This window comes from Synchiropus splendidus, chromosome 1, assembly GCF_027744825.2.
Source record: "Synchiropus splendidus isolate RoL2022-P1 chromosome 1, RoL_Sspl_1.0, whole genome shotgun sequence".
Taxonomy (NCBI): Eukaryota; Metazoa; Chordata; class Actinopteri; order Syngnathiformes; family Callionymidae; genus Synchiropus; species Synchiropus splendidus.
Window position 1 is genome coordinate 1,547,916 of NC_071334.1, and position 12,021 is coordinate 1,559,936.

Here is a 12,021-nt window from a genome sequence, read left to right on the forward strand (position 1 = left end):
CACCGTGAGCAATGATGCGCGCATTTATAAAGTGAAACTCCACTTTGAATTGTGCTCGCCGCCGGGTCACGTGACCTGGTCATGTCGCTTCTGTTTGCCCTGATTTCATCGCGTCCGCGACTCTGCGTCACGTGAAACGTGTGATCACGTGGGAGCCGACAGCGCCGCGAGGGAAGATGGGGCGGGAGGAGGGGGGTCGAGGGGGGGGCGTTCCATTAGTGAGTGGGTCAGGAGGGGGGAGGGGGGGCACAGCATCACTGGCGGCAGGTTGATGCTGACCAGCGTCGGTCCAAAGCAAACAGAGTCAGGAGTGAACCGAGGCAGGAGCCTCCCCAGTCAGGAACTATCTAAGTCAGGAGCAAACCGAGTCAGGAGTTAACCTAGTAAGGATTTTACCGGGTCAGGAGCAATTCGGGTCAGAATCGACTCAGGTCAGGAGCGACTAGGGTCAGGATTGAACTGAGTCGAGAGTTGACAGAGTCAGGATTTGACCGAGTCCGGAGTGACCCACGTCAGGAGCGACCCACGTCAGGAGCGACTCGGGTCAGGAGCGACCCGGCTCTCTCTCTCTGTCTGCTGATGAAGAGGAGGTGGCTGCGGTGGCGTCTGGAGGTACGTGACTCTCTCTCTCTACGTGACTTCTACACCGATCACTTCCTGGAGTCTCAGCCGAGTCACAGCTACTTCACTATTCTGTTCCCTCGCGTCTGTGACCGTTGGTGTTGTCTTGTTCTGTGCTGGTCAGGGTCTCGTGTGGGACCAGTACCAGCAGAGTCTGGCCCAGGTCGCTGGCCTGCTGAGGACAGGGTCCCACAGAGGACCAGCTCTTCTCCAGGTGGAGGTGGGCGAGTGTCTCAGAGACTCGGTCAGTGCGCCCTCTGCCTGGGCCTCTTGGCTTCAGCCACTGCGATTGTATACGCCCCCCCGAGGTGTCGTACGGTGACAGCTGGGGACTCTTACCAGCAATGGCCTGCTCAGTCTTGATCTCAGGAGTCATGTGACCTGCAGCTGTCGGGGTACCTGGACCTCTTCCTGAGACAGACCCCTCAAAACTGCCCTGACGTCAGCGGAAGGTTTCAGTGCCCCCGCAGGTGGTCATAATGTTTCGGCTGCTGCTCAAGTATACGCTTGACTGCCCAGAGTCTTGCTGACCCGACATTCCTGAGCGACTTGTTGTTTTCCTCAGTTGCATAACTCGACGTGCAGCCAAGTGAGTGAGTCAGGAGTGTGAGGCAGGCGAGCCGTGACTCCTGGGTTCAGACCGTTGACCTGTACAGGTCCATGTGCTGACTGTGGACCGGACCTGGGGAGCAGCCAGGACTCGGGTCTGACCTCACCTGTGCGGGTGTCAGGCTCCGCCCCTCTCCACCGGGTTTGATGTTGAAAATGGACGGTTAGTTCTGAGACACTGAGACACTGGCGCCGCTCAGCGTCTGCTGATCGGCTGCCCTCGGATTCAGAGGTGGCTGCAGACGGAGCGCATTTCCAACAGGGACCTCAGGCGACATCTGGTGGCGGGTCAGAGCCCAGAGTTTACAGCAAACCTCATCAATGAAAAGCTGAAGGTTCAGGAGCCGGTGGCTCCTCTGAAGGTTCTGATGGATGTGGAGTCGCTTCAGTGGCTGGAAAGCAGCGGCGAGTCATCTGCGTGGCTCAGTAGCTTCTGGAGCATTGGAAGTGTGGTTGCTCGCAGTGAGCTGGAGGAACCAGCAGGTGGCAGCGAGCAGGTTGAGTTTGGGTTCAAAGTTCTGATGGCGACACCACATGACCCGACGGGTCCTGGGTCCAACCCTCCCAGGAGGGAGGCGGCGCCTGACACGCCGGTCAGAACCCTTGTGTTGAAGTTGCAGCCCGTTTTACCTGCTGGGAGCCTGTTCTGACTCGTCACACACCTGCAGGGTGAGGGGGAGGGAGGAGGGGGGCCGGGACTCCACCCGGCTGCACCGAATTCCAGGAGCAAACAGTCAATCGACAGTTGTGTGAGTGTTTTGCAAGCGCTGGCAGGAAGCTGTGACACACACACACTCACACCTGGCGGGTGGAAGACAGCGCTCCTTCATGCTGCAGCTCCGTGTGTGTGTGTGAGCTCTGTTTACCTCCCGCTGCCGCTGCTGCCACGTCGAGCTGCTGCGGGCTGCACTGGCTCCTCTGGGAACCCACCTCTCGGCTCGCTCCGAACCCTCAGCCCCGGACCTGCCCTGACTCTCGCCGCCAGGATCTGTTTGGGACATCGACCATGAGCGGCTTCCTGTGCCGGGGAAGGTGAGCGCCGCTTGTTTGACGCCACTGGTCCGGAACCAGCTCAAGTAAACACAGAGCTCACCCGAGCAAGAGCAGCCGCCGTTAGCTTAGCTTAAGCTCTCACATGTTTACCTTCACACCTGCTTCACCAAAGACAAGATGGCGGCCACAGAGTCCCGCGGCTGGGACCGGATCAGACTTGGGTCTGTGAGAGACGACAGGCCGCGGTAATTACAGTCCTGACCGCCGTAATGAGCAGGTCACTGCAGGCTTGGAACCTGTGGTTAGGAAGCATGAACCCGCCGGCGGGTGGGCGGAGTCTCGCAGCCGAAGTGTCCTGGGACAGCGCCGACATGCACCGGCCAACTGGGGTTCAGTCGGCTCTCTGTGGCGCACCAGGGCCTTGGCTTTCAGAGGTGACCTTTCAACTCTTACTGGTCAGCCGAGGTCCACGATGTTCTTTGATCTCATATAAACCCAAAACAAAATCCCATCCTGCTTTGCCGTCCATCTGGGCCCCATCATGGCCCCTGGGTTCTTTCCCTGGAGGGGAACTAGAAAATACTTCTGGAAAAATGAAATCTGAAAAACCGTCTTGAAGACTGAAGTGGAGGCTCTTCTGCAGCAGTAGTGTGGTCTCTCTCTGACCTCCTGGGGGCCCCATGTGGCCCCTGCGCCGCGCTTTGCTGGGCCCTGGCTCGCACGCCTGGCAACTGCTGCGGCCCCTGCTGCTCAGCTGACCTTCCCGCGCCCTGGTTCTGGTCTTCCCTGTGGAAAGGTTCCTTTGTTTACTGTCTCTGCGTGCTGACTCAGCAGCCGTGTGACTGCCGTCTCTCCGACATGTCAGTGGGAAGACCGGCCCCTCCCCCGCCTCTCAGCTGCCGTGACTCCACACACACACACACACACGGGTCACCACTACAGGTGGAGGACTGGGACTGAGGAGAGTTTGTGCTTTCAGACGGCCTGGAGCAGAGCGGCGGCCCGGCAGCCTCGGACCTGACATGGGTGAGTTGGGAACTTCCTCTGCAATGGAGAGTGGTGTGGCAGGAGTCAGACGAGTCATTAGAGCGAGTCTCCACACGCACCGGGAGCAGGCTCGCTCTGAGACGGGACTCATGTCTGCGACTCGTCTGACATGGGACTCATATCCGTGACTTGTCTGAGATGGGACTCATCTGATCCGTGACTCATCATATCTGACTCCATCTGAGCTGTGACTCGTCTGGAGGCCCAGCAGAGGGAGTGTGTGTGAGGAGCAGGACTTGTTGGAGGCCAGTGAACTCAGAAGAGATGTGCAGGGGTTCTGTGGAGCGAGGACGGACCTGAGGAGGCTTTATAGAACACTGGTGGTGCCGTGGTGCAGAGCATGACTCTGCTGTCGAGCCAGGGAGTGATGTCATCAGCAGGCGACGGAGCCCAGGCTCTTGTGCTGCTGCTGTCCTCAGTGGAGAAATGTGTCCTCACCACTGTTGGTGGAAACATCTTGGCACAGTCGTGCCATTTGGTTGCCGACTGTTTCCTCACACTTTCCGCTGCGTCTGAGTCAGAGGAGAATTGAACGTCTCTGTGTTCCTCCTCTGCTTCCTGAGTGTTGAATCGAGCTCTTAGAGTCATGGCGGCGCCATGTGAGAGCTGCTGTGGAAGTGCAGCCTGGCAGGGCTGAGTGAGGGTGAGTGTGAGGGTGAGAGTGAGGGTGAGGGTGAGGGTGAGAATTAGGGTGAGAGTGAGGGAGTGGACAAGTGTGAGGGCGAGGGTGAGGGTGAGGGAGTGTGAGGGTGAGGGAGTGTGAGGGTGAGAGTGAGGGAGTGTGAGGGTGAGGGCGAAGGCGAGGGTGAGGGTGAGAGTGAGGAAGTGTGAGGGTGAGAGTGACAGTGAGGGAGTGGACAAGTGTGAGGGCGAGGGCGAGAGTTAGTGTGAGAGTGAGGGACTGGGCAAGTGTGAGGGAGAGGGTGAGGGTGAGGAAGTGGGCGAGGGTTTGGGTGAGAGTGAGGGAGTGGACAAGTGTGAGGGTGAGGGTGAGGGTGAGAGTGACAGTGAGGGAGTGGGCAAGTGTGAGGGTGAGTGTGAGGGTGAGGGTGAGAGTGAGGGAGTGTGAGGGTGAGGGCGATGGTGAGGGCGAGGGTGAGAGTGACAGTGAGGGAGTGGACAAGTGTGAGGGCAAGGGCGAGGGTGAGGGTGACAGTGACAGTGAGGGAGTGGGCAAGTGTGAGGGCGAGGGCGAGTGTGAGGGTGAGGGAGTGTGAGGGTGAGGGCGAGGGTGAGGGTGAGAGTGAGGGAGTGTGAGGGTGAGAGTGACAGTGAGGGAGTGGGCAAGTGTGAGGGCGAGGGCGAGGGCGTGGCTGAGTGTGAGATTGAGGGAGTGGACAAGTGTGAGGGCGAGGGCGAGGGTGAGGGTGAGGGAGTGTGAGGGTGAGGGCAAGGGCGAGGGTGAGAGTGAGGGAGTGTGAGGGTGAGGCCGAGGGTGAGGGTGAGAGTGAGGGAGTGGGCAAGTGTGAGGGCGAGGGCGAGGGCGAGGGCGAGGGCGAGGGTGAGGGTGAGGGCGATGGTGACGGCGTGGCTGAGTGTGAGCGTGAGGCCGATGGTGAGGGTGAGGGTGAGGGCGAGGGTGAGAGTGACAGTGAGGGAGTGGACAAGTGTGAGGGCGAGGGTGAGGGTGAGGGTGAGGGCGAGGGTGAGAGTGACAGTGAGGGAGTGGACAAGTGTGAGGGCGAGGGCGAGTGTGAGGGTGAGGGAGTGTGAGGGTGAGGGCGAGGGTGAGGGTGAGAGTGAGGGTGAGGGTGAGGGTGAGAGTGAGGGAGTGTGAGGGTGAGGGCGAGGGTGAGGGTGAGAGTGAGGGAGTGTGAGGGTGAGAGTGACAGTGAGGGAGTGGGCAAGTGTGAGGGCGAGGGCGAGGGCGTGGCTGAGTGTGAGCGTGAGGCCGATGGTGAGGGTGAGGGTGAGGGCGAGGGTGAGAGTGACAGTGAGGGAGTGGACAAGTGTGAGGGCGAGGGTGAGGGTGAGGGTGAGGGCGAGGGTGAGAGTGACAGTGAGGGAGTGGACAAGTGTGAGGGCGAGGGCGAGTGTGAGGGTGAGGGAGTGTGAGGGTGAGGGCGAGGGTGAGGGTGAGAGTGAGGGTGAGGGTGAGGGTGAGAGTGAGGGAGTGTGAGGGTGAGGGTGAGAGTGAGGGAGTGTGAGGGTGAGAGTGACAGTGAGGGAGTGGGCAAGTGTGAGGGCGAGGGCGAGGGCGTGGCTGAGTGTGAGATTGAGGGAGTGGACAAGTGTGAGGGCGAGGGCGAGGGTGAGGGTGAGGGAGTGTGAGGGTGAGGGCAAGGGCGAGGGTGAGAGTGAGGGAGTGTGAGGGTGAGGCCGAGGGTGAGGGTGAGAGTGAGGGAGTGGGCAAGTGTGAGGGCGAGGGCGAGGGCGAGGGCGAGGGCGAGGGCGAGGGTGAGGGCGATGGTGACGGCGTGGCTGAGTGTGAGCGTGAGGCCGATGGTGAGGGTGAGGGTGAGGGCGAGGGTGAGAGTGACAGTGAGGGAGTGGACAAGTGTGAGGGCGAGGGCGAAGGCGAGGGTGAGGGTGAGAGTGAGGGAGTGGACAAGTGTGAGGGCGAGGGCGAGTGTGAGGGTGAGGGAGTGTGAGGGTGAGGGCGAGGGTGAGGGTGAGAGTGAGGGTGAGGGTGAGGGTGAGAGTGAGGGAGTGTGAGGGTGAGGGCGAGGGTGAGGGCGAGGGTGAGGGTGAGAGTGAGGGAGTGTGAGGGTGAGAGTGACAGTGAGGGAGTGGGCAAGTGTGAGGGCGAGGGCGAGGGCGTGGCTGAGTGTGAGATTGAGGGAGTGGACAAGTGTGAGGGCGAGGGCGAGGGTGAGGGTGAGGGAGTGTGAGGGTGAGGGCAAGGGCGAGGGTGAGAGTGAGGGAGTGTGAGGGTGAGGCCGAGGGTGAGGGTGAGAGTGAGGGAGTGGGCAAGTGTGAGGGCGAGGGCGAGGGCGAGGGCGAGGGCGAGGGCGAGGGTGAGGGCGATGGTGACGGCGTGGCTGAGTGTGAGCGTGAGGCCGATGGTGAGGGTGAGGGTGAGGGCGAGGGTGAGAGTGACAGTGAGGGAGTGGACAAGTGTGAGGGCGAGGGCGAAGGCGAGGGTGAGGGTGAGAGTGAGGGAGTGGACAAGTGTGAGGGCGAGGGCGAGTGTGAGGGTGAGGGAGTGTGAGGGTGAGGGCGAGGGTGAGGGTGAGAGTGAGGGTGAGGGTGAGGGTGAGAGTGAGGGAGTGTGAGGGTGAGGGCGAGGGTGAGGGCGAGGGTGAGGGTGAGAGTGAGGGAGTGTGAGGGTGAGAGTGACAGTGAGGGAGTGGGCAAGTGTGAGGGCGAGGGCGAGGGTGAGGGTGAGGGAGTGTGAGGGTGAGGGCAAGGGCGAGGGTGAGAGTGAGGGAGTGTGAGGGTGAGGCCGAGGGTGAGGGTGAGAGTGAGGGAGTGGGCAAGTGTGAGGGCGAGGGCGAGGGTGAGGGTGAGGGAGTGTGAGGGTGAGGGCAAGGGCGAGGGTGAGAGTGAGGGAGTGTGAGGGTGAGGCCGAGGGTGAGGGTGAGAGTGAGGGAGTGGGCAAGTGTGAGGGCGAGGGCGAGGGCGAGGGCGAGGGCGAGGGCGAGGGCGAGGGCGAGGGCGAGGGTGAGGGCGATGGTGACGGCGTGGCTGAGTGTGAGCGTGAGGCCGATGGTGAGGGTGAGGGTGAGGGAGTGGGCAAGTGTGAGGGCGAGGGTGAGGGTGAGGGTGAGGGCGAGGGTGAGAGTGACAGTGAGGGAGTGGACAAGTGTGAGGGCGAGGGCGAAGGCGAGGGTGAGGGTGAGAGTGAGGGAGTGGACAAGTGTGAGGGCGAGGGCGAGTGTGAGGGTGAGGGAGTGTGAGGGTGAGGGCGAGGGTGAGGGTGAGAGTGAGGGTGAGGGTGAGGGTGAGAGTGAGGGAGTGTGAGGGTGAGGGCGAGGGTGAGGGCGAGGGTGAGGGTGAGAGTGAGGGAGTGTGAGGGTGAGGGAGTGACAGTGAGGGAGTGAACAAGTGTGAGGGCGAGGGCGAGTGTGAGGGTGAGGGTGAGGGTGAGAGTGAGGGAGTGTGAGGGTGAGGGCGAGGGTGAGGGCCAGGGCGAGACAGACTGAGCCTCGTGGCTGTGTCCCACCTGATGACTTGTGAGAACAAGACATTTTGTTCTGTCCTCACAAGGTTTAGAGGCTTGAAACCTCAAGCTGTTCATTCTAACAGGGTCTCAGTTTGGAGCACCGTCCTGCAGAGTCAAGGCGGTGAGGAGGAGAGTGCAGGCAGGGTGGTAGCTTCAGGGACAGGGAGCAGGCTCGAGGAGGTTTGGACACCAGAGGAGAGGCAGCAGCTGGATGAGTTGGAGGGTCGGAGGAGTAGAGCAGGAACCAGGGAGAAGATGGCTGGAGGAGGTGGAGGAAGTTGATTTGAAAGCTAACATGGAGACGATAAGGATGGAGCAGCACTGACCTCTGACCTCCTGTGTCCCAGAAGATTCCCCAAGTGGTGCGACGGACCGCGGGCCACCGCTGCAGATGTGCAGCCTGAGGGAGTTCGAGCAGGTGAGTGTGGCGCCGAGCACCATGGTGAGTGAGTGGAGGGAGAGCCCTGAGCTGGGACTGCTATCTGTGACTCGTGTGACCTGTGACCCGTATGTCTGAGTCATCTGAGCTGGGACTCGTATCTGTGACTCATATCTGTGAATCGACTGAGCTGTGACTCATATCTGTGAGTCGTCTGAGCTGTGAGTCGTCTCTGGGAGTCGTCTCTGGGAGTCGTCTCTGGGAGTTGTCTGTCAATTGTCTTAGCTTCTAATCGTATCTGTGAGTTGTCTGAGCTGTGACTCGTATCTGTAACTCATATCTGTGAATCGTCTGAGCTGTGACTCATATCTTGATTTGTCTGAGCTGTGAGTCGTCTCTGGGAGTCGTCTGAGCTGTGAGTCGTCTCTGGGAGTCGTCTCGGTGAATCGTCTTAGCTTCTAATCGTATCTGTGAGTCTTCTGAGCTGTGACTCATAACTGTGACTGATATCTGTGAATCGTCTGAGCTGTGACTGATATCTGTGATTCGTGTGAGCTGTGACTCATATCTGTGGTTCGTCTGAACAGTCAGTCGTATCTGTGAGTCATCTGAGCTGTGACTCATATCTGTGATTCATCTAAGCAGTGACTCTTATCTGTGATTAGTATGAGCTCTGACCCGTGTCTGTGAGTCGTCTGAGCTGTGAGTCATATCTGTGAGTAACTCATCTGAATTTGACCCTTGACTGTAAGTTGTATCAGCTGTGACTCGTTCATGTGAGTGGTCTGAGCTGTGACTCGTTATCTGCCAGCCGTCTAAGCTGTGACCCGTGACTGTGATTCATCTGAGCTGCGAGTCATATCTTGAGTTGTCTGACCTGTGAGTCGTATCTGTGAGTCGTCTGAGCTGTGAGTCATCTCTGAGAGTCGTCTCTGGGAGTCGTCTCTGGGAGTCGTCTCTGGGAGTTGTCTGTCAATTGTCTTAGCTTCTACTCATATCTGTGAGTTGTCTGAGCTGTGACTCGTATCTGTAACTCATATCTGTGAATCGTCTGAGCTGTGACTCATATCTTGATTTGCCTGAGCTGTGAGTCGTATCTGTGAGTCGTCTGAGCTGTGAGTCGTCTCTGGGAGTCGTCTCGGTGAATCGTCTTAGCTTCTAATCGTATCTGTGAGTCTTCTGAGCTGTGACTCATATCTGTGACTGATATCTGTGAATCGTCTGAGCTGTGACTCATATCTGTGATTCGTGTGAGCTGTGACTCATATCTGTGGTTCGTCTGAACGGTCAGTTGTATCTGTGAGTCATCTGAGCTGTGACTCATATCTGTGATTCGTCTAAGCAGTGACTCGTATCTGTGATTAGTATGAGCTCTGACCCGTGTCTGTGAGTCGTCTGAGCTGTGAGTCATATCTGTGAGTAACTCGTCTGAGCTTTGACCCTTGACTGTAAGTTGTATCAGCTGTGACTCGTTCATGTGAGTGGTCTGAGCTGTGACTCGTTATCTGCCAGCCGTCTAAGCTGTGACCCGTGACTGTGATTCATCTGAGCTGTGAGTCATATCTTGAGTTGTCTGACCTGTGAGTCGTATCTGTGAGTCGTCTGAGCTGTGAGTCATCTCTGAGAGTCGTCTCTGGGAGTCGTCTCTGGGAGTTGTCTGTCAATTGTCTTAGCTTCTACTCATATCTGTGAATCGTCTGAGCTGTGACTCATATCTTGATTTGTCTGAGCTGTGAGTCGTCTCTGTGAGTCATCTGAGCTGTGAGTCGTCTCTGGGAGTCGTCTCGGTGAATTGTCTCGGTGAATTGTCTCGGTGAATCGTCTTAGCTTCTAATCGTATCTGTGAGTCGTATCAGTGACTCATATCTGTGAATCGTCTGAGCTGTGACCCATATCTGTGATTCGTCAGAGCTGTGACTCATATCTGTGATTTGTTAGCTGCGACTCATATCTGTGGTTCGTCTGAACGGTGACTCGTATCTGTGAGTCATCTGAGCAGTGACTCATATCTGTGATTCATCTGAGCAGTGACTCGTATCTGTGATTAGTATGAGCTGTGACTCGTGTCTGTGAGTTGTTTGAGCTGCGACTCAATTCTGTGAGTCATCTGAGTCATCTGAGCTGTGAGTCATATCTGTGAGTAACTCGTCTGAGCTGTGTGACAAACAGGAGGTGGTTGTCCTCCCGTAGCTGCGACGGTGTTGGAGTTGTAGTCACCATCAAGACGTGGCTCTCGGATGGACAGAAGCTCTTCTCACGAGGCAGGACTCCTCACCTCAGCTGACTCCTGCCTGAGTTTGGCCGTGACCAAACGCCTGCTGTGGTGAACTGAGCGGGAGGATGTGACTCTCTGCTGCCAGGTGGTGTCTGGAAGAACAAGCACTGGAGCAGCTGTGCTCATGAGAAGATCCTGTTGGTGTCAGTGACGGACTTCCGTGGGCCCTCCTGCGCCCCCTGATCCCGGGCCTGAATCTCCTCCTCTGGAGCTGACGTGAGGACAGACTCTGGAGGAAGGCGGCTTGTTCTCAGGAAGGCACTAATGGCTCCTGGGAGCGCTGCCAGGTGCATTATGGGTGGGAGAGACCTCTGGACGCGGCTCTAAAGAGGCGCTTTCTTCCTGTCTGGAGCCATCAAGTCACTTCCTGTCACGTGGCCCTGTCACTGCCATCCCTGGGCTTCCCGGCCTCAGAAGTGAGATCGAGGGGGCAGCAGCTGGAGGAAAGAGGCCCGGGATTTCCTTCTGTCTAGAAGCCTCCACCCGGACCGCCTCTCCTGGCGGGTCCCTCCTGGACGACTGAGCGGTCAGTGAGAGCTTCATCTTCTCCTCCCAACTGGTGAGAGCCCCAGGTCATCATCATCATCTTAGACGCTGCGAGGCGACCTTCAAGTCACAGACATTAGGTGTGTCAGCTGACCTCATAAGTCCAACAGGCCGCACTAGTCTCAGCTTTTTCTTCCTCGAATGACACTCGGTTATTGAGAGGCGATGACCATGTGACCCATGTGACTTGCTGCGACTCGACTGCTCCCCAGCAGTGACTCTGTGTGACTTACCATTGCTTCTGCCGCACGAGTCTTCATGTCTGGACTCAGAGTCTGTGTCACTGACCACGGGAGTTCACACGGCAGCAGGCACCGTTTGGGAATCGGAGACTTGGGTTTTCTCTCAGACAAGTCGACTGGTGGCAGACATGTTATTCTGTTGGAGGACTGATGAAACCCACTGCTGACTCCCAGCGTCCGCTATCTCAGCACAACAGCATCACATCAGACTCGCCAGTGCCCGAGTCGAGTCGAGGGGGACTAGAGGAGTGGGACTCTGCGAACTCGACCTAAACGGTGGTTGAGACGGTGGTTGGGAGCCTCTGGATTTCCACCAGAAACTACAGTGCAAACAAGCGATGGCAGTGAGCCGGCGAGTCACGACAGCCGAGCTCTTGTCCCAAACGTTTCCACCTCCTGACCAAGTCGATGACGGTGCGCTGACGGCGGGGTTATTGGCTCCAGGTTCCGCTGCGCTGGCTTCTCTGGTGAGGGGAGCGAAACAGGAACCTGCCAGCGCGAGCTGTCAAACAGCTTCTGAGGTTTAGAAAAAAGCCTGAGCCAATCATAACGCTCCTTCCTTTGTTAGACGGCGGGAGAAATTGGAAGCACATGGCAGCTCCATAAACGTGAACCCGATCCGACCGCAGGGACGCTGAGAGTGATGGAAGACGGCGGAGGATTGCCGATAATCTTGGCCATTAAAACCTCAGGACAAATTAGGGCTGTTAATCTGTTATTCTGCCCTCAGCCTCGCTGCCGGCGTCTTCAAGTGGGTCTGTCGGAACCAGAACAAGAGGAGGACCTGCCTTTGGTTTAGTGGACCGCTTTACTCCACACACACGCTGGCGAGGAAAAGAAATGGACGACGGAAAGGAACACCAGCTGGATGCTCTCAGTCTGGGAGGCACCAGGAGCCACCCTTGTAACGTCCTGAACCCAAGCCAGACTAGAGCGGGACCGGCACCAGAGAGTATGTCGGGGCACGAGAGATTAAAACATGCGCGAGAAGACAGACAACAAAAAGTCCAGAGAAAGACTGAGGGTCAAGTTGCTGAAGAAGAGTCAGACAGGAAATGACACGGCCAAATAAAGGCAGGCAGGAAGTGATCCAACAGCCTGGAAGTGGTTCTCTCCAGAGTCATGAGGCCGGGTCAGGGACGGAGAGGGGTTCTGGTCGTGACCCGGGAGCCTCCCTGCTGGTGACTTGTGTGTGCGTCTCCAG

The 12,021-nt window shown here is 58.1% G+C and overlaps 1 protein-coding gene across 7 annotated transcripts in view; it reads left to right on the forward strand.

The window, feature by feature from the left end:
• Positions 1 to 306: 306 nt before the first annotated feature.
• pde4dip (phosphodiesterase 4D interacting protein) overlaps positions 307 to 12,021 on the forward strand; it is a 44,203-nt gene continuing 32,488 nt past the window's right edge. For 2 of the 7 annotated variants that reach the window (XM_053857222.1, XM_053857254.1), the window contains exon 1: positions 307 to 612. In XM_053857222.1, coding sequence (XP_053713197.1) covers positions 580 to 612 — 33 coding nt within the window. In that variant the 5' untranslated portion in view covers positions 307 to 579. Of the gene's footprint in view, positions 613 to 1,946; positions 2,263 to 3,202; positions 3,250 to 7,388; positions 7,794 to 12,021 lie in introns of those variants that run through there. The other 5 variants (XM_053857214.1, XM_053857191.1, XM_053857199.1 and 2 more) reach the window with 5 other exon arrangements.